The sequence below is a fragment of the Protopterus annectens genome, chromosome 3.part0, assembly GCF_019279795.1.
Source record: "Protopterus annectens isolate FY-2018-M chromosome 3.part0, PAN1.0, whole genome shotgun sequence".
NCBI classification, from domain to species: Eukaryota; Metazoa; Chordata; order Ceratodontiformes; family Protopteridae; genus Protopterus; species Protopterus annectens.
The window spans coordinates 1,768,299,120-1,768,324,247 of record NC_056731.1 but is presented as its reverse complement, the minus strand read 5'-3'; the positions used below and the strand labels follow the sequence as shown (position 1 = coordinate 1,768,324,247).

At 40.8% G+C, this 25,128-nt stretch overlaps 1 protein-coding gene across 1 annotated transcript in view; it reads right to left on the bottom strand.

Annotated features, from left to right (window-relative positions):
- LOC122797181 (shootin-1-like) overlaps positions 1 to 25,128 on the bottom strand; it is a 1,945,876-nt gene that overhangs the window by 535,235 nt on the left and 1,385,513 nt on the right. Inside the window, exon 7 of the mRNA XM_044066002.1 lies at positions 20,536 to 20,617. Within this exon, the coding sequence (XP_043921937.1) occupies positions 20,536 to 20,617 (82 nt within the window). The remainder of the gene's footprint in view (positions 1 to 20,535; positions 20,618 to 25,128) is intronic.

The window sequence follows — 25,128 nt, the reverse complement described above, 5'->3', positions numbered from 1 at the left end:
GTGGAGGTGTAGGAACGGGAACCATATCCGTCGAGGCCAATATGGGGCAATGAGGATAATTTTGTAACCCAACAATTTTGCTTTCTGTAGGAGTCTTGGAATTAGGGGAAAAGGGGAAAAGCATAAAGGAGTCTCTGAGGCCAATCGTGGGCTAGAGCATCTCTGGGTATATGACCTGGAAGATGAAGTAGCTGCTGCATTTGTTGAAAGCAGTGACAAATAGGTCGCAGCAAGGCTGTCCCCATTTGCAGAAGATAAGATCCACAAGTTCCTGATTCAGAGACCACTCGTGAGGCATGAGGATAGCTCTGCTGAGCCTGTCCGCTATGACGTTGGATTTCCCAGGGATATGCGTTGCTATCAGAAAATTTTGGGAGGAAATCGCCCATTGCCATAGTCTGAGTGCTTCTTGACACAAGGGGTAAGACCTGGTCCTGCCCTGTTTGTTGATGCACCACACCACTGACATGTTGTCCGTTTGGATTGCAATGGCCGCAGAAGGAGGTGAGTCTTGAAGGGCTTGCAATGCTAGGAGAACTGCTCTAATTTCTAGGAAATTGACATGCAGATGGTACTTGCAAGGTTGCCAAGTGCCTTGGACTGTTCTGCCTACATAATGCCCCCCACCCTATCAGGGAGGCGTCCATGGTCACTGTGGCTACCGGAGGGGGTTGTATGAAAAGGTCTACCCTGAATTACTAGTGGGGAGACCATCCACCAAGAAGGGTGCCTTTTGCATGTTTCTGTGATCAGGATCATGTGAGACATGGGTAGTGCCTAGAAAGACCACTGCGTGAAAAGAAGCCACTGAAGGATTCTCATGTAGAAACAGGATAATTTATAGATTTTCAAATGTAGGTGCTTAGGATTTCCCTCTCTCTTCCCCCCTTGGCTGACCTGATGTGACTCAGATTGAACTCTACAGTTCCCTACAAAACAGTGTCTACAGGACTGCAATCAGTTTCTCTCAGCATTTAAACAGATTGAGCTCTACAGTTCCCTATAAAACGGTGTCTACAGGACTGCAATCAGTTTCTCTCAGCATTTAAACAGATTGAACTCTACAGTTCCCTACAAAACGGTGTCCACAGGACTGCAATCAGTTTCTCTCAGCATTTAAACAGAGTAGGTTGCACACAAAAAGTATTTGTTAAGCTTTCATTTACAGTGCTTTGTAATTAAGCAGGTCACCATATTGGTCAGCCATAGGGTTCTTTTTTTGCCTCCTTCCCCTGTAACTTAAATAAATTGACTCTTACATTAAGAGCTATAATACTTACCTTATAGCTTTAGGACACCTTAGGAAACCTTGTAAACTGCAATAGCCCTGCTACGCTCAGGCTCTCTTCACTCCCCTCCCTGCCCCCAATTCCCCTCTCGCCACCAGTACCTCTAAATTTATAGTACTAGAACCACTCCCCCCACTTTCTTGATCCTATCTGCTTTCATCTGGGATAATTCCACCCACCCGTATTTTACTACCTACATTTTCATAGCACCTATTAGCTTTCATCTGGGATTCTCCCATCCCCTTTCCAGTACCTTTACCTCACCACTCTATCTTCTGGTGTTGCATCACCAGGTAAAACAGTTCCTTAACTCACTAGTTGAATCACAGCTAATGATATACTCCTCTTTACTGCCCCTCTTGTTCGCACTATACCTCCTTACCTTGTATGAAAACCAGTTTCTCACGGGATTTCAGGTCACAAAAGGCCATACTATCACCCCAGCTGTAAATCCTTCCACCTTCAACCACACTTACAGTACCAGATCCTATCCAACATCTTGTTCAGTCTGTCAACATCTCAACCACAGGCACATCAGCTCTAGATCCAAACACTACCACAAACTAATCAACAAATTCCTGAAGTTCATCACCAAGTATAGACTCAACCTAGTACTTGGTGGTGATATTCACCCCAACCCTGGCCCACCCACTTCAGATATACATACCCCCTTCTACTTGCAATCTAAGCTACAAACCTACAATTAATAGGCCAACTAACTCTCTCCTAGCCTGTCATGTCAATATTAGAAGCATTAATAACAAGGTACATGAATTGCATGCACTTCTGGATGTCCACTCCCCTGAGAGTCTGTTTATCTGAAACCTGGTTAAAACCTAACACTAAAGGCAATGAAGTGTTACCACCTGGGTACAACATACACAGGCTGGATCGTGCTTCAAGGAAGGGGGGTGGGGGTAGCTGTACTCTATAAATCTGAATTGAATGCCACCATATATGTAATACAACCACCTCAGATTAATAACTCGGAGATTCTTGCCACCAAATTGCAACTTAACAAAAATAAATGCATTAATATCATCTGTATATACGTTCCCCCAGGTAACAATATATCTACACTTAAAGATATCCTGCACTTGCTATCATGTCACTACCCCCAAGAAACCCTACTACTTGGAGACTTTAACATAGACTGGGGTACCTGTTCCTCAGAATCCCCAACCACCCATATTAACCTGCATGCATTTACACAAATTATATCCACCCCTACCAGAATAGGTAAACCCAACCAAAAGGAAAGCATACTTGACTGGGTACTCATAAATAGTCACCCCCAACTGTACACCTCTGGTACCCTCCTTGATGGCCTAAGCGATCACCTTCTCACATATGTAATTAAGCATAAAACCATTAATTCCCAACAACCCTTACTCAGAAAGGTTAGAAACAATAAAAACGTTGACCCTGCCAAATTCCAACAAGAACTAAACTCATGTAACTGGTCTATTCTAAAACGCCTCCCCTTAGAGGAAGCAGTAGCATACTTTAACAAATTCCTTGAGATCCTTGATTTGCATGCACCTGTTCATTCAAAGAGAACCAAGGCAAAAACTGTGCCATGGCTTTCTAAAGTCTCTAAACTCAAAATTACCCTTAGAAACAAAGCATGGGCTTTATGGCGTTCTTCTAAAGACCCTCAAGATCACATTAAATACAGGCAATCCAGGAACAAAACCAAAAAATCAATTTTACAAGACAAAAAGCAATACTACTGTAATTTACAGACAGTAAATCAAAATAACCCTCAGAATATTTGGGCAGGTTTAAATAATGTACTACATCCTGGACAAACTTCAAACCCCTGAAGATGTTTCTGACAGTTTTAACCGATTCTTTACTGAGACAATTCAAGCCCTAGCTAGCCAACTACCTCCTAGCTCCCCTGGTCCTGAAAGTAGCACCCCTAGAAACCTACTCGCATTCAGCTTCCAACCAGTCGCCACTTCACTTATCCGTACCTTGATCAAAAAATTAAAAACCACTACACTTTCTGCTGATCAACTCCCTGCTGAGTACCTACAGAAATCAGCTGATGCTATTGCTTACCCCGTCTCAATACTAATCAATCGAACCATAGGAGAAACTAAAATTCCCACCATCTGGAAAATATCCTATGTAATCCCACTTCACAAAGGAGGCAGCTCTACTGAATTCTCCAGTTATAGGCCAATAGCTATACTCTCTCCACTTGCAAAGATTATGGAAAAATGTATTCATAGACAGCTCATGCACCACCTAATCCAGAATCACCTTATGGCAGACACTCAGCATGGCGTCCGTCCTCATCACAGCACTACTTCAGCCCTCATAGCCTTTACCAACACCATAAACGCAAGAATAATTATATATCCTCAGCCCTCTTCTTGGATCTTTCCAAGGCATTCGATATGGTTGATCCCCAACTTTTAATCCACACCCTGCAAACATTCTGTCTAGATCTAGAGCCCTTCAATGGTTTCAATCCTACCTGAATGGTCGGCAGCAGGCTGTCCTCTGGCAGAACAAACTCTCTAACCTTCTACCTAACACCCTTGGAGTACCACAAGGCTCTATACTAGGGCCCTTGCTGTTCTCCATCTTCATTAACGACCTTTATACTGTCATCCCAAAAGTCAGCTGTATCCAATATGCTGATGACTCTACTCTGATTTGCTCAGCAACATCTCCAGTAGAGTTATGGTCAGCTACCCAGACCACCTTTAATGCAATAGAAAACTGGCTTTCTGAACATCGTCTGATCCTAAATCCCAAAAAAACTAAAATGCTGTTATTTTCACCAGCACGTAGGTCTACCGCTTTCACCTTTACCATAAATTCAAATGATGGCACAATAATCTCCCCTGACCCCTCTACAAAACTATTTGGTGTCATCATAGACAATAATCTAAAATTCGACCTACATGTTAACCAAACTATCAAAACCATCAATAAAAAACTAGGGTCACTTTACAGCATAAAGGCCTTCCTAACTCCTCCAGCTAAAATTGCCATAGCTCACTCTCACCTTCTTTCAACCCTTCTGCATGCATCCCCTCTACTCTCGAATTTAAACAAGACTGTCCTTAACAGACTCGCAATTTGCTACAACCACATTGCCAGGTTAGCAAATGGGCTGCCTTTTAGGACACATCACTGCATCAATCTAAATCAGCTTGGGTGGCTTGAACTACCCAGCCTAATCCAGTATAACCGACTGATTACGGCCTATAAAATCCTCTATAATCCAGACAATACTCCTGCACTTAAAAATATTATCACCCCCATAACAATCCTAGACTGCTTTGATCCTCTAACAAACTACTAATTCAGACTAGCAAAATTAATAACACAGCCGGTGACTCTCTCTTTGCAAACTCTGTAAGTAGATCCTGGAACTCTCTTCCAGCTGATATTACCTTACTTTCCACCTTAGGTCAATTTAAAACTAGACTCAAACAACATTTGTCACTTAACTGGCTATGTCAATGTATCAAGCCTGGCTAACTCTCTCTAGAATGTGTAAAAATCTGTTAACCAGTTTACTGTGTAATTTAATTTAATCCTGACTTGCGCTCAGGATTAACTCTAACCTGTGGAACTTGTTTAACTTGCTTACTTATGTAATCTCAGTAAATAGTCTGTTTGTAATATAAATCAAAGCCACAAATAAACTAAAAACAGCCAGGAAAGAAAGAAGAGATCCACGAAATCCTGTTATTTAGCGCTTTTGTTTTTAATAAAAACTTCTTCAGAATACACATCCATAATGAACTAAACCCTTTTTATACAAATACACGCCTTCATAGTTAATGACATCATAATGAAATTACTTAAATTTAATTCAATTACTACAACCCCATTAAGATATCTAAAACATTAAATACATTGTTTTAAACCATATTGCAATAAAATACCATAGAAAGTACACTGTATTTTGTTCAAACCACAAAAATCCTTAATTTATTACACTTTTATTCAAAAATAACCTTCAGATTTTAATCTGAGAGTGGAACTGATAGATGTATTCGTGTTTAAACCTGGAATGTCCTTGTTTTTATATCGGGAAGATCATTAATGCTCTTAGGAGCAGAATGTATCAACATTCCTATGATATTAAAAGACAAGATATAAAAAATATCCTGGCAGTGCACATTAATAATGAGGGACATGATTTTAGATTTTCAGTATTAGAACACGTTACAGTTGGAGATAGAAGTGGTCCCCTTAATGATTTTTTTAGAAAATAGGGAACTAAGATGGCAGTTAAAAACTAATGCAACATCATTTCCAGGTTTAAACACGAATACATCTATCAGTTCCACTCTCAGATTAAAATCTGAAGGTTATTTTTGAATAAAAGTATAATAAATTAAGGATTTTTGTGGTTTGAACAAAATACAGTGTACTTTCTATGGTTTTTTATTGTAATATGGTTTAAAACAATGCATTTAATGTTTTAGATATCTTAATGGGGTTGTAGTAATTGAATTCAATTTAAGTAATTTCATTATGATGTCATTAACTATGAAGGCGTGTATTTGTATAAAAAAGAGTTTAGTTCATTATGGATGTGTATTCTGAAGAAGTTTTTATTAAAAAACGAAAGCGCTAAATAACAGGATTTCGTGGATCTCGTCTTTCTTTCCTGACTGTTTTCTGTTTGTAATATGTAATGCTGGTATTATGTACTGCTGTACCTGCTTACCCTTGGAGCTTTTCTCCCAGGGCCTCCGCTGAAAATGGACATGCATCCAGTCGGACCATCCCGGTCAACAAATGTAAAATAAATAAACAAATAAAATAAATAAAAAAATAAATAAAAATAACGGGACAAGAAGAATGGCAGCTGCCATGGAGCCTAGAGCTTGGAGGACATATCTGACTTTAACCCTTTTGCTCTGCATTAGAATTAACACTTGTTGACGAATAGCGGAACCTCTTTCCTGTGGTAATCTTGCAAACATTTCTTTTGTGTTTAATTCTGCTCCTATGTATGTGATAGACTGACAGGGCAACAAGGCAGATTTTTTGAAATTTACTGCAATGCCTAGTTGAGTGCATGATGTGATTATATAATCCCGTGCCACTAAGAGTTGACACCTGGTGGTAGCAGTCAGGAGCCAGTCGTCTAGATAGGGAAATACCTGGAATCCTTGACACCTCAGGTGAGCCGTGGCTACTGCCATACACTTGGTGAACACCCTGGGGGCTGAGGTGAGACCAAAGGGCAGAGCTCTGAACTGGTAATGAATGGCCCCTACCCGGAAGCGAAGAAATCTCCTGGAGCGTCTGTCCATCTTGATATGGTAGTACGCGTCCTGAAAATCTATCGAGAACATCCAATTGTCCTGACCCAGAAAACGGAAAATGGACTGCAGTGTCACCATCCAAAACTTTTCTTTTTGTACAGATTTGTTCAATCTGCTGAGATCCAGTATTGGTCTCCAGCCCCCTGTCTTTTTTGGTGCTAAAAAGAATCTTGAGTAAGTTCCGGATCCTAGTTGGTCTGCGGGGACTTCTTGAATGGCTGTTTTTTCTAGCAGTCTTGAAACGTCTGTGACTACTTGATCCCTTAGATTGAGTGGGACATCTGGGATGGGCTTATTTGATTCTATGGAGGATTGATGGAAGGGAATTTTGTAACCTCCGGATATGATGGATAGTATCCCCATCTGTCTCTTGTTATATTTTGCCAGGCTTTTGGGTACAGCGAAAGTCTTCCCCCGACTGCCTTCAGAGGTGAGCAGTAGGGCAACCCTTCAGGGATACTGGAAGGGCTTGGCAGAGAAAGTTTCTCTGTCACCCCGATTTTGCGGTCCCCCTCTGCCACGAGGGTGGCGTCTGTTATTGTTGTTTCCCGCTCTACCCCTGGGGGAAAAAAATCACCACATGTCAGGCAAGGGTCCCTGGGATTTTCGGAACCACATCTTTCTGCTCTTCTGACCCTTGGGATAAGGTCTGGAAGGAGTGGAAAAATGGACTCCCACAGCAGAAAGAGTCTTGCCTTCCTGCTCACACCTGCTCAACGTGTCTTTCACCTGAGGCCCAAAGAGAAAGGAGCCATAAAAGGGAGTATTGGTGAAGGATGCATAAAAGGGTTCCACAAACTGACACAGCCGCATCCAAACATGTCTCCTGAGAGCCACACCTGTCCCTGCGGCTCTGCTTGCTCCATCGGCTGCATAGGAAATCAGCCTCATGGAGGAGCTGACTATGGAATTAAAAGTCACAAGCTGAGAAGCTACTTTGGCTGGTGCTCCCTCAGCTGTAGGATCTTGAAGGGCATCTCCAAGCTCTTTCATGAGATCCCTTTGAAGATGTGTAAAATGGCATAGATAGTTCAGGGACCTCAATGAAAAGGTCTCTGAAGCAAACATTTGCTTTCCATATCTGTCCATCGTCCGAGACTCTCTGTTCGGAGAATGAACAGATGAAGAGGTTTCTGCTCTTTCTTGGTGGCTGCTGCTACCACCATGGCATCAATGGGCACACCTTTGGAGAGGAATTGCTTGTCCTGGGGGGTTGTAATACATTTGTTTGGTCTCCTCGGAGTAGGTTCCACAGAATCTGGAGCTGACCAAGCCTTTCGAGCCACTACAGACATGAGTGGATTGAAAGGAGGAGATACCCAGGAGGTGGAAAGTAAGAAAACAAATGTGTCCAGGTATACAGACTCGTCCTCGGTAGGGGCTAGGGAAGTTCAGTCCCTCCTCTGTCTAAGCATTTCAAGGATGTCCGAAAAGGAAACATCTTCAGAGGGTGACCTTGGGGACCCTTCCGATTCACCCATGTCTGTATCTGAAGTGACCGACTCAGGGGAGTCTATGTGCTTCCTCTTGCACTTCTTCTTCCAAGGAGGCTCTTCCGAGTGATCAGGGGAGGCTTCGGAAGAGGAGGGATCACCCAATGGGTTGTCCTGAGGAATAGGTTCCCTACGCTTGGGGTCTGGAGGAGGAGTACAGGTTGGAGCAAACACCACGGGGGGAGGAGCCGATGGAGCTGGCAGTAGAGCTGTTTCGGGGGATGGCACACACCACATGACCTCGAATGCATCCCGACCTCTAGGCAGAGAAAGCTCCAGCTACGAAGAAATGGGAGTCTTTCTTCGTGTTGAGGGTGACGGCTCTGAGGCCGATGTTGAAGCCGAGCTCACCTGCACCAAAGCACCGAGGGGGAGAACGGGGTTGGACAAGGGTCCAATGCCACTCCCCCTCCTCGGAGCCGGGAGAGCCCTGGTGCCCAGATCCCTCGATAGAAGGTATAATCGAGGTAATCGGAGCCAACATCGGAACCGAAGGAGAGATGATGATTGGCGCCGACGGTTCTACTACCTGCGGATCCAAGGTCTCCAGCTCCGAGCTAAATGCAGTTGGAGGAGGAACAGAAATAGAGGTGGTTGGAGCCGATACCTGTTGAGGTGGGCTGGACAGAATTTTTGCCAGTGCCTGTGACTTAAGCAACCTACTTACTACTCTCTCCACATCATGATCCAATAATCTAGAGGATCGAGAGGAGTGGGAAAAATGATGGCTACGTTCACTCTGAAACAAAGGTAACTGAGGTGCTGAGTGGATGGACTCTAAGGACGGAGACCTCAGTCTCTTATGGCTCCAAGACGGCTCCGAAATAGCCGATGGAGGAGTTGTCTTGTCGGTGCCAGCTGGCACCGACATGCCTGGTTGGTCCAGTAAAGGAGTCGGTTCCGAAGGTGGAGCCAACGGCTTGACAGACTTAGGGGATTTCGCTGGTTGAGTACTTTTAGCCGGAGAATCCTGAGGCTTCAATAATCCCCGAAGGATTAATTTGCCTTTGTGCTCCTGCAGGACCCTTGGACTAAAGGCGTGACATATAGAACAGGAGTCCTGCAGGTGAACAGTGCCCAAACAATATACACAACTAGTCTGCCCATCTGTCAGAGACATTTTCTGACAGCATGAGTCACACTTTTTGAAGTCAGATACCTTGGTATCTTTAGACATTATAGTAACAACAAGAAAAAAATCACTTCCTTCTGTTAAAACCATTTGAAATTCCCTCCTTTTAATACTATTGGTCCATTTCACAAAAAACATGATGTCAGCAAATTGACAGCAAATTCACCCCCCCACCTTAGACATACAAGACAGAAGCATATCTAAAAGGTGTAGTCATATAAATAAGCTGAATGTACCTCAAATAATTGCATTATAAAACCATTGTAAAACCTTAAAAATATAATAAACAATCCAAATACTGAGAGTACGTGTAATACCTACATAAATAATTATAAATGTAAAATAAAATAATGAAAAATTATGACCACAATATGCTGAATGCATGCATAATTTGGCAGTGTATAAATGTATATGTTTTATGTATGAAATACAAGTATGATGAATGATAAAAGTATAATACTAATAATAATAGAAAACGTCATAGTAATTATAACAAGGTATAATAGCCATTATGAATATTGATGCTGGAAAAATAAATAGAATAAATTATCTCTCCAAAGATTTTAATTTTAATATGCTGTTGAGGGAAAGAGACTCATTCAGGCCTGGCCAATTCCATAAAAATATCAGGGTTTGTCGGTCACTTTAAACCCTTGTTAACAAATGAAACCATTGTGCAAGAAACAAACCCTGATATCTTTATTCCAAGCAATAATGATAATGAACATTTAACAATACCCAACGCAGAGAACAATCTGGTTACTTCTACTAATAACAATAATACTATTAATCGGAATTTTAAGTGTAGTTTTGTTACCAACGATAGTTCTGCTATTAGATCTATTTTAGAGAAAAATTGGGCTTTTTTGTTGAATGATTCTTTGCTCAGGAATAAATTAGATGTACATCCCCCCATTGTGTACAAAAAAGGTTACAACCTCAAGAAATGTTTTGAGACTACTTTTAATAACAACCGTCAAGGCTACATGTGTAAATGTGGTCGATGTAAATGTTGAAACCTTATTTTAGAAACCTGTGGGGTTCTTGTAAATGGGCAATATATAAAGATCATGGGTAGATTTTGTTGTTTTTCTGAAAAGGTTTTTTATTGTGCTATGTGTACCCATTGTGTGTCATTTTATGTGGGGAAAACATAAAGAAGATAGAAAGGATGGGTGAACATCTTAGAGCTATTAGAAACAAAGTTGAAAATAATGCTTTAGCAAAGCACATTTGCTTAAACCCCACACATCAGTCAAATTCATTGTTTTAGATATTTTAAAAAACAATGATGGAGGGGGCATGACCAGCCCATTTAGAAAAAATGGAACTGGGGTGACAAATTCGTCTGTGCGCACATTTTTGGCCAGTCCTGAATGAGTGTCTCCCCCCCAAACAGCATATTAAAATTAAAACCTTTGGAGAGAGAATTTATTCTATTTATTTTTCCATCATCAATATTCATAATGGCTATTATAATGGCTATTATACCTTGTTACAATTACTATTACATTTTCTATTATTATTAGTATTATATTTTTATCATTCATCATACTTGTATTTCATACATAAAACATATACATTTATACACTGCCAAATTATGCGTGGGTTCAGCATATTGTGGTCATAATTTTTCATTATTTTATTTTACATTTATAATTATTTGTGTAAGTATTACACATACTCTCAGTATTTGGGTTGTTTATTATATTCTTAAGGTTTTACAATGATTTTATAATGCAATTATTTGAGGTGCATTCAGCTTATTTATATGGCTACACCTTTTAGATATGCTTCTATCTTGTGTGTCTAAGGTGGGGGGGGTGAATTTGCTGTCAATTTGCGGATATCATGTCTTTTGCGAAATGGATCAATAGGATTAAAAGGAGGGAATTTCAGATGGTTTTAACAGAAGGAAGTAATATTTCTAATTGTCAGAAGAAGTTTGTCAGTGTGACAAACGAAAGCGCTTACCTGGATTATTGCTTTTTATTTATTGTACTTTGGATTATTTTAATTAAATGATTTCTTTTGCTACCAGACCGGATTCTACTTTTTCATTTTACTTGGTTTTGTGTGGCTCTTACTGCAAGTATATTAACAACAACCATTTTTTTTTTTTTTTTTTTTTACAGTTAAGGAACAGAAAGAAAAGCCTGTAATTTACACGGCTATCCTTGGAGGGGGGGCTCTCTAATTTAAACAAGTTCAAGAGAAACAGAAGGCCTGCAAGTTATGGACCGATGGCCAACAAAGCTAAAATACACAAGAAAGCGATAAGGGATAAAGGAATAGATCTAGTACAAAAAATTGACCAATACTTGACAGAATTTCAAGAATAAACAACAATATATTAATAGAAAAAAAACTATACTAAGCCTGAGCCAGTAACGAAGCAACCTCACAACTGAAGCGGCAAAAGAGATTTGGGTAGCTGATGCTGGGATAAGGGGTAGCTTCGAGCCAGTAAACAGCTCTCGAGCTATAGAAGATGGCAGAGTCTGAGCTGAGGTTCGGCTCCGAACCCAAACAGCAAGAACGAAGGTGAGATGGACAACTTAACATATTACGATCCCTCATAAAATTGTCCAAGGCGAGCTTTGAAAGAAAACTTACCAAGGACTCCAAAGATAACTACAAGGCATTCTTTAGCTATGTCAAGAATCTAAGTGGCAATGCTCAGATCTGTTCGGAGTTAGTGCAGAATGGCACAAAATACACTGAACCAACCGATATTGCCATCATCCTGGCAGACAGGTTCAGTGCTAACTTCACTCCCAAAAGGGCCCATAACCATACCAGAAAAATGTAGAGCTCCTGAAATCACAGACACTCAGGTTAAAATGAACCCTCTCCAAATCCAAAAACACAGCATCAATGGGACCGGACGGTGTCGCAGGCTGCGTTCTACATGAGCTCAAAGACAAACTAACCCCTCACCTAAACACACTGTTCAAACTCAGACTCTCCACAGGCTACGTACCCATAGAGTGGTGCACAGCAATGGTTATTCCGCTCCACAAAGGTGGAGCCACAACAGACCCCAGGAACTATCGCCCTATAAGCCTGACTAGCTTGGTCTGCAAGGCTATGGAGTGCATCATCATGATACTCATTAACAGAGACATTGGGAAACTCCAAACACTGGACCCTACCCAGTTCGGCTTTGTTAAGGGCAGATCATGCCTCCTAAACCTGGTGGACTTCTTTGAGACAGTTACCAAGGCTATAGACGAGGGAAAGGTGGTATACACAGCCTACCTAGACCTCGCAAAAGCCTTCAACACCATTCCCCATTCTGGTACTATAGACAAGCTCACCAGCCTGAACATAAACTCCTATGTCACAAGTTGGTTTGCCAATTGGCTCACGGACAGAATCCACATGGTGACAGTTGTGGGAACTAGGTCTGACTGGTTACAAGTGGCGTTCCCCAGGGCTCAGTCCTAGGACCCCTCCTGTTCGGCATATACTTCTCAGAGGTACAGACAAGCACAGGAGGACTACGGCTGACCAAGTTCACAGATGACTGCAAACTAGGGGCTATAATTGACTCACTGGCTGACACAGACATCCTCACTGAGAAGGATACCTTGTGTCAAAATCATGGCCTCAAGCTAAATGGCAAAAAGTGCATAGTTATTCCCTTTGGAAATAACAAAGTACCCACAAACTACCACACAGGTGGTAGTCCCCTAAATATGGAAAACGTAATAAGGGATCTGGGGACCCAAGTAGATAGTAATCTCTCCTTTGATAATCACATTGCCAAAGTGATTAGAAAGTCCTTCTATGTGGCCCACCTAATCACAAAAGGGTTTGCATCCAGATCAAAAGAGGTCATTGTGCCCCTCTACTCATCACTCATCAGACCCATCATAGAGTACAGTGCCCCATTTGGGATGTATGTTACAAGACACCTGCAACAACTGGTAAGACCACAGAAGTACCTCACCAAGAGGATCCCTGGCCTCAAACAGATGCTCTATGCAGCTCGACTGAAGAAACTCCAGCTGTACTCAGTTGCATACCGCCTCCTCAGAGGTGATCTCTGCCTGACATACAAGGCTATGTTCAACCCAGAATTGATGGACATGCTCCACCTAAAGAAAACCTTATCCCCTTGAGCCACACGCTCTAGGGATCTAAACCTCACCACAACAATAAATAGGACATGCTGGAGGGACAGATTCCTGTCCCAGAGACTTCCCATGCTTTGGAACAAGATTCCAATCTACATTAGGCAGAGCTCCTCGCTAGCACTCTTCAAGAGAAACCTTGACGAGTGGATGGGAAACAGAAAGTTTACCCCGGGGATCACTTCAGTAGCTCTGCTGGACAGAGGCACAGGGAACAGATCTAAGGGGGTGGCGAAAGCAAACACATTCTGGCTAGGCTTATAAATGCCTTCAGGCAGATAGCCTAGTACCTACCCATGAACCTAAAATCATAATGTCTATATACACTGTAAAATACATTTTAGTGATACAAATTTTCAGTTGTCAGAATCCATTTAGCTCCAGAACATCCCATATTTATCTTGATTTCTTTGATGGTTTACCATATCTGGAGAATTAAACAGGATTTATAGCTGTTCCTGTTGCACTACAGCTTCATTTGGGGACACAACTTCTTCACTGTCATAATTTTCTCAGAAAGTGACTTGTGTTCTGGTTGCTCCTGGATCTTTGGGCTTGACATATTTGTCATATATAAATGTCTACAGTTTTCTCTATACAGTTTACTACCATCCACACAAACTACACAAGATCTTAGTTCAGCTGTTTTATAAGCAAATTCAGCTTCAAGATATGGAGTGTCCTTTTTTAAGATTCTTTTTACTTCCAACTTGCAAACATGATATTCTTCGGCAAACCGTACCACAGCAGAATTTCAGTGTTTGAAGATTTTTTTCTAGCATGTCTTTTGTTTCTTGTTGACTCACAGGCATCAGTACTGTAGTTTTTCAACCTTAAGCCGGTAAACAACGAAGTCCCTACAAAGGGGTATTTCTGCATTGCAAAACTACACGATAACAGTCCTCATAGTTTTTCCTACTTAACTTTTTCAAGAGATTCTTCAATATTTGGATAGTTTTGTCCACTCGACTACAGTAAGTGTGGATGGACATTGTATACATGAATTTCCATTCATGTACAGATCTGCTGAATTTCTTAACTTGGCTACTGCAGACAAACAAAACTACAAATTTTATCTTTCTTTACAAAATTGAATGTACTATTTATCCATTCTGCTGGCTCTAAATGCTTAGCAAAGCCTACATTTTGCACATACTTCAGATTCTGTTCAACTTTACGTCTGAGCGCTATGTTACTTTTCTGTGAGCATGAATTATTAGCAAAGTATCAGGTTTTATTTGCATGGAATATCCTCCTGGAAAGCTTCCTAAGCCAGAAAACAAATGTACAAAATCATGCAGGATATCACCAATAACATTCTGCACTGTATATCAAATGCCTCTGTGGAAGTGTGATTGATTCTGAACAAATGCAGTCTTTGTTTTTAAAATGGAAAATAATTTTTATCATTCCAAGTTTCTCAGAAGCCACACAAGCAGAATATTAAAAAATAAACTTCTTTAAGACAACTGTTTGAAAAAAAAAAACACTTTAGGCCCCCTTTATACCCCAAACTGCTCTAGCTCTTATTAAAGAATTGTGCATCTCACCAAATTCAGTCTTTGGATCTATTCTTCATCTGTCAGCACAAGCATGTCTAGTCTCTTTAGGAGTTTGCGCTTTTGTAAAGAACATGTCTAATAAATGGCAAGTCCTTCCTGTGTTGACTACTACTCTATGTGCTGCTACTTTGCCTATACCTTCTTCAATAAAAGGATAAGAGTTAAATACTTTTTTATGGCTTCTTCACCCAGCAAAATGCAGGCATGCAGTACACTGCAACTCTTCAGATTTTGTGGCTATTCTACTTTTAATGAGGAGTTAGTTAATTCTCTGTTTAAAAAGTTTCCAGTTTTCAGCTTTGTTTCCATCAACCAAGAGAATTCCAGGGGTGCAGACACATATTTTGAATTTAATTAGATTTCTGAGAGACCAGATACAGACGTTGGTGCAGACATACAAGAATATACACCTGAAGGCTGTTGGAAGCATCATCATTTCAGCTATTGCATACTATTTGGATACATCAGAAATCACCTATTACAACCTCATATAGACAATGAAAAATAATGTGAGACCAAATAGTGTGAGGCAGCAATGCTAACAACTGCACCACCTTATTCATGAGATACAGGGTACAACTAAAGCAGCAGTGTCAGAACAACAAATATTTAAAAATAAATAAGGAGGTGAACTTACCACTTTGCCCAGCTATTGGCAGCACCACACCAGATACCTGCACTTGTTTAACTATGCTGCTCACAGACATCCAGCATCATGAACTAAAGAATGAAAGATTAGCACAGGTATGAAGGCCAGTGAAAGAACAACAATGAGCATGAGGGACAGCCAATGGGGGATTCTCTAGTAATATGATAAATTATTTGGTGCACAAAGAAAAGGCAACAGAAAATTAACTTAAAGGGCTAGGCGCAAGTCCAGCAACTAATATTGCGGAACATTGCACTTGTTCCTTTAATAGCATGATCACTCTCAAAGGTACTGAAGGTGTTGTAGAAGGATGAGGGCTATAAACTGAAAATTTCATTTTCCGAGAGTAGGTGCTAGTGAGGAGAGTTGCTTGAATTCTGTAATGACTTGTGATATAGAACAGCAACACAACCTCCCATTTGATTATAACAAGTGGGATGAGGGAGATAAGATCAATGCAGCCAAGACAGACATGGAAAATGAGACAAACCTAAAGGTCTTAGTCTTGTACTCAGTTCGGTTCTTTTATTCACGCAGAATCTCAGCTTTCAAACTCTTCTTCAATACTTGATTAAAATGTCCACTGAATGCCCCAGACACATGAAAGCCAGCAGCAGTGATAAAACCATCATGTACTTACACTTCCTTCTAAGCAATCTGGTTTCCTTTCCTCTGAACAGCAGGTAAACATGCAAACATACAGGCACCAAGATTACTGGATTTTGTAAACACAAACTCCCTGGACTAGGTGTCAATACACAAACCAGAGGTGCAACCGTACTGGATCTGGTCCTCACTAATATCAGAGAGTGCTGCGCACCCCCTAGTGTAATGTCTTCTCTGGTAAGGTCACACCACAAAATGGTCTCCTTTGAAATAAAACCTGGAACCCCAACTAACCTTGCAATATTCAGGAACCACTAGTTTTCTACTATTAGGTGATAAAGTGGGAAAATTACAAGCCCCCATAAACCCTGGGAACACTGCTGTCTATGCATAGCAATTCACAGAGACTCTATACAAGCATGTTTAATAGCTACATAGAGGCAGCTGTACCCACCAGAAAGTAGTACAGAGCTAACTCAAAAAACAGGTCAGCCTGGTGAAATTACATCATCAACAGGCTGTATAACAGAAAGAAGAAAATCAGGGCAAAAATTAGGAGGAGCAGCACCCAGCATGATAAAAGTACTCTCATCAAACTAAACAACTCAGAGGAAAAATTAAGTCTACCAAAGCCAAACTTGAAGTAAATTTGGCCTCCCAGGCCAAGGATAGCCATAAGCCATTCTTTATTTATGTCTGCAACCTCAAAGGCAATACACAGTTGAGTGCAGAGCTCATTGTTAATGGAGCCACCTACACTGAGACAGAATATATAGCAAACTACTGGCCAACAACTTCAGCTCCAACTTTACCCCTCTCCCCCCATCAGCCTTTCCTCAGGAAATACCATCAAATGTAACTTCCCCTTCTATCTCTAGGGAACAGGTTCTTAATGCTCACCCTAAAGCCAAGAACATTGCATCAATGGGCTCAGACAATAGCCCAGGATTCCTTCTAAATAGCATGAAACATAACCTATCAGGCTCTCTGGAACTGCTATTTAACTGTAGCCTCCAAACAGGCTTTGTGCCTCACAATTGGAGAACAGCAACAGTCATCTGTCTGTACAAAGGTGGGACATTTACAGACCCATAAGTCTCACTAATCACATATGCAAAGTCATGGAAAAAATTATTTTGGAAACTATCAATAAGGACATACTAAAACTCCAAAAAATGGACCCAACCCAACTTGGTTTTGTCACGGGCATACCTACTCAACCTTGTGGACTTCTTTGAGGAGGTCACCACAGCAAGGGGAGAAAGCAGAATGGTTCACACTCCCTACTTTGGCCTGGCCAAGGTATTTGATACAATACCCCACTTGGGCATTGTTGACAAACTCAGGAGGTTAGGTACAAACCCTTACGTCACCTGGTGGATACCCAGCTGGTTCAGAGACAGAACCCGGGTTTTAGAATTGAGGAGTCCACCTCTACAAAGAGGACAGTCATAAGTGCAGTCCCTCAGGAATTGGTCATGGGAACGCTCCTTTTTGGCATTTAATTCTCTGAAGTCAAGGCAAATGTCAATGGCCTCTGGCTAACTAAATTTGAAATGGATTGCAAATTAGTAGTAGTTGCAGAATCCCCCACTGATACAAATGTTCCCTAGGAAAGGCTGACACAGAGAAATAACTGGTGGCAAAGCCATGGACTAAAACTAAATGCCAAGAAATGCATAATAGTGTCCTTCAGGAAGTCATCCACCCCTGGTAACTATTTTATTGACAACACACCCCTAAGAGCTGACTCAGTAGTCACAGATTTGTGGACACACACACACAGCAATCTAGCCTTTGACCATCACATGCCTAAAGTATTGAAGAAATCATTCTATACTGTGCAACTTACAAACAAAGGCATGTCATCTACGTCCAAGAAAGTCATTGTTCCACTGCATTCGGCATTCATCGGGCCTATCATTGAATATAATGACCCCTTTGGTATGTCGCTAAGCAAGCATATCCAACAATTGGAACATCCACAGAGATTCCTCACTAAAAGAATACAGGGTACAAGTAACACATCCTATGCAGACTGCCTCAAGGGCCTATCCCTGTATTCTGCCTCCTACAGGCTGTTGAGGGGAGATCTATGCCTGACTTACAAGGCAATGTAAAACCTCATCCTGCTGGACCTCCTGCATACAAAGCTGCTAATGTTACAGCATACCCTGTCTCTATTTTGATAGACAGAACCATAACTGAAGCCTCTATCCCCTCTATCTGGAAAATATCCCATGTCATACCACTCCACAACGGAGGCAGCTCCAGTAAGCTGTCAAACTATAGACCAATAGCTATCCTTTCCCCTCTGGCTAAAATTACGGAAAAGTGTATCAATAAACAACTCTTACACTACCTTATTCAACATAATCTTTTTGACAACTCCAAGCATGGATTTAGACCACAGCACAGTACCACCTCGACCCTCCTCTCCTTTTCTAATGTCATAAATTCCAACCGTAACAACAATAAACTATCTTCTGCCCTGTTTCTCGATCTTTCCAAGGCCTTCAACATGGTTAACCACCAGCTACTCTTACTTACCCTAAATAAAATATCTCTAAACAACCATGCCATACAATGGTTTCAAACTTATCTTAGTGGACGACAGCATGCTGTCATTTGGCAGGACAAACTCTCCACCCTTCTCCCAGTTACCCTTGGTGTCCCTCAAGGCTCCATATTAGGTCCCCTTCTTTTAACCCTCTTTTTCAATGACCTCCAAACTGTAATCCCAGACATAACCTGTATACAATATGCCGATGATTCCACCATGATTTGATCAGCCTCTACCCCTACAGATCTCCTTAGTTTAACCCAGAAAAATACAGTGGAAAACTGGATCACTAATCAACAGCTGATATTAAACCCTAATAAAACAAAGCTATTGCTCTTCTCCCCTACTCGGAAATCCTCTCAACCTTCATTTACTATAACATCTAACAACGGGACCATAATCTCACCAGATATGTATACCAAACTCCTGGGTATTATAACAGACAACAATCTCAAATATGATATGCACGTAAACCAAACTATTAAAACCGTTAATAGAAAACTTGGCTCCCTATACAAAAACAAACCTTTTCTCACCCCTCTAGCTAGGACTGCCACTGCCCGTACCTATCTGCTTTCAACTCTACTCTATGCCTCGCCACATACTCACTAACTTGAACAAAACTGATCTCAGCAAACTCTCTAGCTGCTACATTCAAATTGCCAGGTTTGCCACAGGAACTCCCTACAGGACACACCATTGTCAAAACCTAAACTTCTTAGGATGGCTAGAACTCTCCAGGCTAATTCAATATAATCAACTTACTGTAGCATTCAAGTTTATTAACCATCCAGAACAAAATGCCATCCCTTAAAAACATTATCCATCCCTACAAACCCCTAGGCCACTTTGTTCCACTACAACACTTTTGGTTCAGTCGGTTAAAGCTAACAACCTATATGGAGAATCGTTGTTTGCAAATTCAGTAGGCAAATCCTGGAATTCACTCCCATCCGACCTTACTCTGAACCCCTCCCTTAATCAGTTAAAAAAAAATCTAACTCAGCATTTTAAAACTCACTGGTTATGTCCTTGCTCTAACCCTGACTAAAGTGTCATCTATTTCCATATCCCTGCAGTTTTTATTCACAGTGATTTACCTCTTACACTAAAAGGTTTGAAAAGAGAAACTGTAATATCTTTGGAAATACTCTGTATATAGCTGCACCTATAGGTTTGATAAGAGAAACTGTAACATATGTGTATATATTTCTGAATATAAACTGCATTTTTCATTGGCTTCAAATGTGAGACTGTAACTTGTATGTTAATACAATATGTTTGTGCATATACTGTAACTAGCTTGTCTTTATTCTGTTTGTAAGTTTGGAGCGTTTCACCCTGGGCCTCCGCTGAAAATGAACATGTATCCAGTTGGGCTATCCCAGGCAACAAATGTAAAATAAAATAAAATAAAATAAATAAATAAATTGAAAAGGGGCAAAAGGCCTGTGTGATGTTTATGGGGTATTACTATCATAGCTATCTTTCCATTGTATACACTCACTATTTAAAGGATGCAATGACTTGCATGTGAGCAACAATAAATTAACTGAAGAATGTCTCTATACCAAAGGTAACAATATATCTCTTATTTCTGAAATTGTTGGTGAGTAATAATTGCAAGCCCTTTTATATGTCAGGTAAAGCCACGATGACCCACCTATTAACCATCGGTGAACATGAATAGAGAGTTATATAAACATTAAAACATTTCTCTCTTTAATTAAATCATGCAGTGTAAATGCATACTTTTCAATAAAGGTTGCTTTCATAAAAAAGGGATGTCAAACCTCTGTTGTAGCTTTCCAACAACTTCTTTTGTCGAAGGACTTCAGCAGCCAAGACATTATTTTTCTGCTTTTCTTTAGTAACCTGAAATTTTAAATTGAATTTTTTTGCTGTTAATACGTGCATTTCTCATGCATTCATAGTAAAAAAGCAACACTGTAATGACAGGCCACATTCTTTGTGCACACAATTTAGTAATGCATTCCATTATTTCAGACAAAGTGAATCACCTTCTTTATACATACAAATTTAAAGCAAAACAAGATGTCACAGAATAAAACTAAGGAATGGGAAGTTGGAAACCAGAGAAGTTTTTCTCATAAGTTAGGAAGTTCAGACACCCAGAGGGCAGTCCAAAAGATGTGCTGAATCAAAAACGACACAATTTTTCAAAAATGCAATTCCATGAAAAACTAAGCACATTTTTGAGGCAAGGAATTTCTTGTAGGTGTTGTCATTGACCCTGCACTCTTCCTAATGTTATATACCAAAATCCTAGAGTCTGACAAACTTTTTATCTTAAATGCATTTTCAGTTAATCATTATCTTATACGAAACCTGATAAATGTTGGTAAGTCTGACAATTCTGTTTCAATATTTCTACAAATCTCATACTTTAAGTCACTGTATTAAAGCTAGATGTCTCCATACTAAGAATGCAAAGTAGACTGACAAATGTAGCCATTCATGTGCTTCCCTGGAATATACAGAAATATGTGTTGAGAATTCTGTTACAAGGTAATAAACAGAAACTGAAGGTTTTCTCACTTATGACACAACAATCATAGATTTACAATGCAAATGCAATTATAGTAGTTTCTACAAAGTCTACTTTGTGCTACCAATGCTAAATTTATAAACACAGACCTACCAACCACACTGTCCTGCAGCTTCATCTGAATACAATAGATATACAGTACTAGTCTACATTTAAAGGCATTTTCCAGGAGGTTACACCCCCCCCCTTAATCTGATGGAAGGGGAGCTCTGCTCCCATATCCCTGATGTCTACATATACCAACTGTGAGGTCCCACTGTTTTTGATGAAAGAGAAAGTACATGTGTGTGAGTACACTCACTATAACAATACATGTCTGAGATGTATCACTGTTGCAGTAGCATTCATGACATTGGAAATAGCTGCAGGCAATATTTATTTTACCGGCCAAAATCCTACTGATCCATGGATGTTATGGTATAGGATGACCCCTTCCAAATGCAAAGACCAAGGGCAGCATTCCAGATAATGAAAGCAGGCAGTTTGTGCATCTTCTGTTCTGTTTTGACAGTGATTGAAAAAAAATGCTCTACTGCTCTACCTACTCCTGTCTCTGACAAAAAGAAATTTACCACACTACTAAACTGTATCAAGAGCCCACCAAGCACCCTTGGGTGGGTGTTAATTACACATTAACAGACACCCTGTCGGACATTATTGCTTAATTAGATTACCAAACCAGTGTCTATACAAAGAGGTGGAAACTCAGAAGTCATTGCAAGATGGCAATTAAAAAAACCTGCCCTGCTTCAGGATTTATTGCCGAATTTGTAATGCTTAGAAAATGTGTCGATACAGTGACATGTAGATTTCCTGCAACTACTCAATGTTTTGCCATACTGGAATACACAGGCCTGCAATCTCTTTTGAGGCTAATGAGGAAATTCCTAATATCACACCCTAAATCATACAGGCACTAATACCTGCCCTCTCATCAAATATATATTTCAACTTTGCAACAGCTATAGCTTGTTGATTTTTGTGGTAGTTTATTCCTCAAGCCTCCAGCCTAGCACAAGAAGCTGCCACCCCTGATCTTATTGTCAGCATTTGGTATTATAGCCAATGAACTGTTACACCTTGTACTAAAATTATGCACGTTAAAATGTAACTCCTGTTACTGAAGCAAAGTGATCACTGTCATAACATTTGAATAACACAACCTGATCACCTCTCGTCTTTCTGTAGTTAGAGTCCCAACTTTTGTAGCCTTTCTTTGTAAGTAATGATCCTTAACCCTGTTATGTTTTTGCTGAATGTTCTCTGAATTCTTCCTAGCCTTCAAAGCTGTCAGTTGTATGTACATGCAGAAACAACCACAAAATTCATCTACTGTTGTTACATAAGCTCTGTACAACTGTATCATTACTCTGGGTACAGACATTCCTTAAAGAAGGCTGCTAAGGTGGCAGCAGCAGCTCTAGTGCAATTTGCATAATGAGTCCCTATAAAGGCTTTCAATACTCTTCACAAGACAGAATGCACTTTGCCAGACATTTAGAAATGTTCTGCTTGGTTTCCTGTTAGCCTGGAACAAGTGACAAATAACTGCTGTGCTTTTTATAATGTTCTTGGTCCTGTCCATATAGTACCTAAGCTGCCCGTGGGCATCTAAGAGGTGCAGGATCACTTTTGCCTTCATTCTGTGGCTTGGAAATAAGACAAACAGGTGAAAGCATTGGTTGAGGCCAGACAGATGAAAGCAATGGTTAAGGAAGCTCTCTCAGACCACTTGCAGCATGAAGGCATAGCTATTATTCATACTCACACTATTTCTGGGAAAAACTAAAGATCCACGGCACATTAAGGCCTACAATTTAAACATTCTTCTTGTTCAAGTTATAGCTAACAGAGGTGCTGTCTTTCAAGACATGTATTTGGCGGAACAGATGTAGCAGGCTAGGATGGTTTCAAATACTTTGTTTTTATGAAAAAGCGATGCAGAATCTCCTTAACTGTTTCAAAAGCAAGTGGACGGCCACAGGCAGATTTACGGGAAGGCAGACTGAGATGGTAGAAAATGAATATTTACTGAGAAGGACAGTCCTGCAGCTAAAAGATCGGATAGATATCACAGCAACAATGGAAGCCCTACTAAACTGTGTTTTTTGGGACTGTTTAATGCACTAAGTGGAGAAGCTGAGCTTTGCCAGATGACTTTCTTGTTGTAGGCTTATTAGCCTTTTTCATAATAAGCATGCCTTCTGCAAAAATTCAATTGAGAGGAATAAGCATCAGATCATCCATGCTGTATGCCTGATGCCCTGGAAGTTTGCATGTACTAGGGCTCTCAGTTGCTAGGTCAGTAATTTCACTACCTGTGACAGAGTGTAAGGAAGATCCGTCAATGGATGCACTAGGATGCATAACCATTACTTCCTTGAACCCAAAAGGGACCAGAAAAATCATCTTGGGCTTTTCCACCCCTACCTTCTGCAAAATTCTTGGTATCAAGCAGAAAAGTTGGGGATATTAATGCAAGACGCAGTTGTTTCATGGGAAGATGAAGACATCTATTTGCCACACCTTCCTGTGTGGAAAGCTCATGCAGAACTTAGTTCACTTCCACCAATAACTTCCAGCTAACAATCTCTGCTGAGCCCATTTCTCAGTTAGCATGCCAAAAACAGCTTCTCATATCTGACTATACAGCTAATTTCTAGGCTGCATGACCAGTCTGCACTGATGATACGAGTGCATTCCCCCCATGCATGAAACACATTGCAATTGTGTTGTCTGTGATCAGGTTCAGAACTCCTGATTTCCAAAACTGCTTGAAAGCCTTCAGAGCTAATATCGTCCCTAACATTTTGTTGATGTTAATGTGCTGCTTCTTTTGCATCAGTGTCCAGTGATTCTGCACCTTGAATCAGCAGGTACGCACAATGTTATGTTCAAAGCATCTGTAGCCAGGATCTGACTGTGCAGGACTGGCTGAAAAGGCATTCCCGCAATGGTCTTGCAATGTCTCAGACTTGGGAAGCCTACTAAGTCAACTCTCTTTTTATACAAGGTGTGCCCACAATACTACGGTCAAAGCATCTGTAGCCAGGGTCTGACTGTGCAGGACTGGTTGAAAAGGCAATCCTGCAATGGCTCAGATTTGGGAAGCCCAATAACTCAACTCTCTTTTTAAGAATGGAAGTACTGGAAGTTCCTTCTCTAGGGCTTAGTCTTATTATTCTTATTGTTCTTCAGGTAACACCAATTCTTTCACATATGGATTTCTGTTAGGGACACCATGAAAATGAAGGGAGCCAGAAGTCTAGGGATCTAAGGTCCAATGGCCTGGAATGAAAAATTCGACCCTGGGGTGGCACCCATGTCCCTCATGGACAGGGGTAGCCGGTGCTGATCACAGACCTGTTCTGCTCTTAAAATTTATTCTACAAACTACCCAAAAAAGAACAAATGGGGGTACTTGGGATTAACATGGCTAGGTTTGTAAAGGCTGTAGGACAGCTAGCATGGTAGCCTCCTATGTTGTTGTATCTTTCGGCTTTTCCCGGTTAGGGGTCGCCACAACAGAACTCTGGTCCGCTAATGATTGGCAGTTGATTTTTACATACCGAGTTGCCAGCCCTGACGCACAACCTTTAACAAAGGTACACCCATTCACGCATGTCTCCACGCAGAAGACGCTCTAGCTGAGAGTAGAACCGGACAGCGACTTACTGTGAGGCAACAACGCTACTGCAGCACCACCACCGCGGTGAATCTATAAAAAGAAACAAAACGTTGCTCAGATTTATGGACATCCTTTGTTTTATCCAAATAAAACCTGAACTGCCTACGTAGATCCAGGGTATGAAGAACC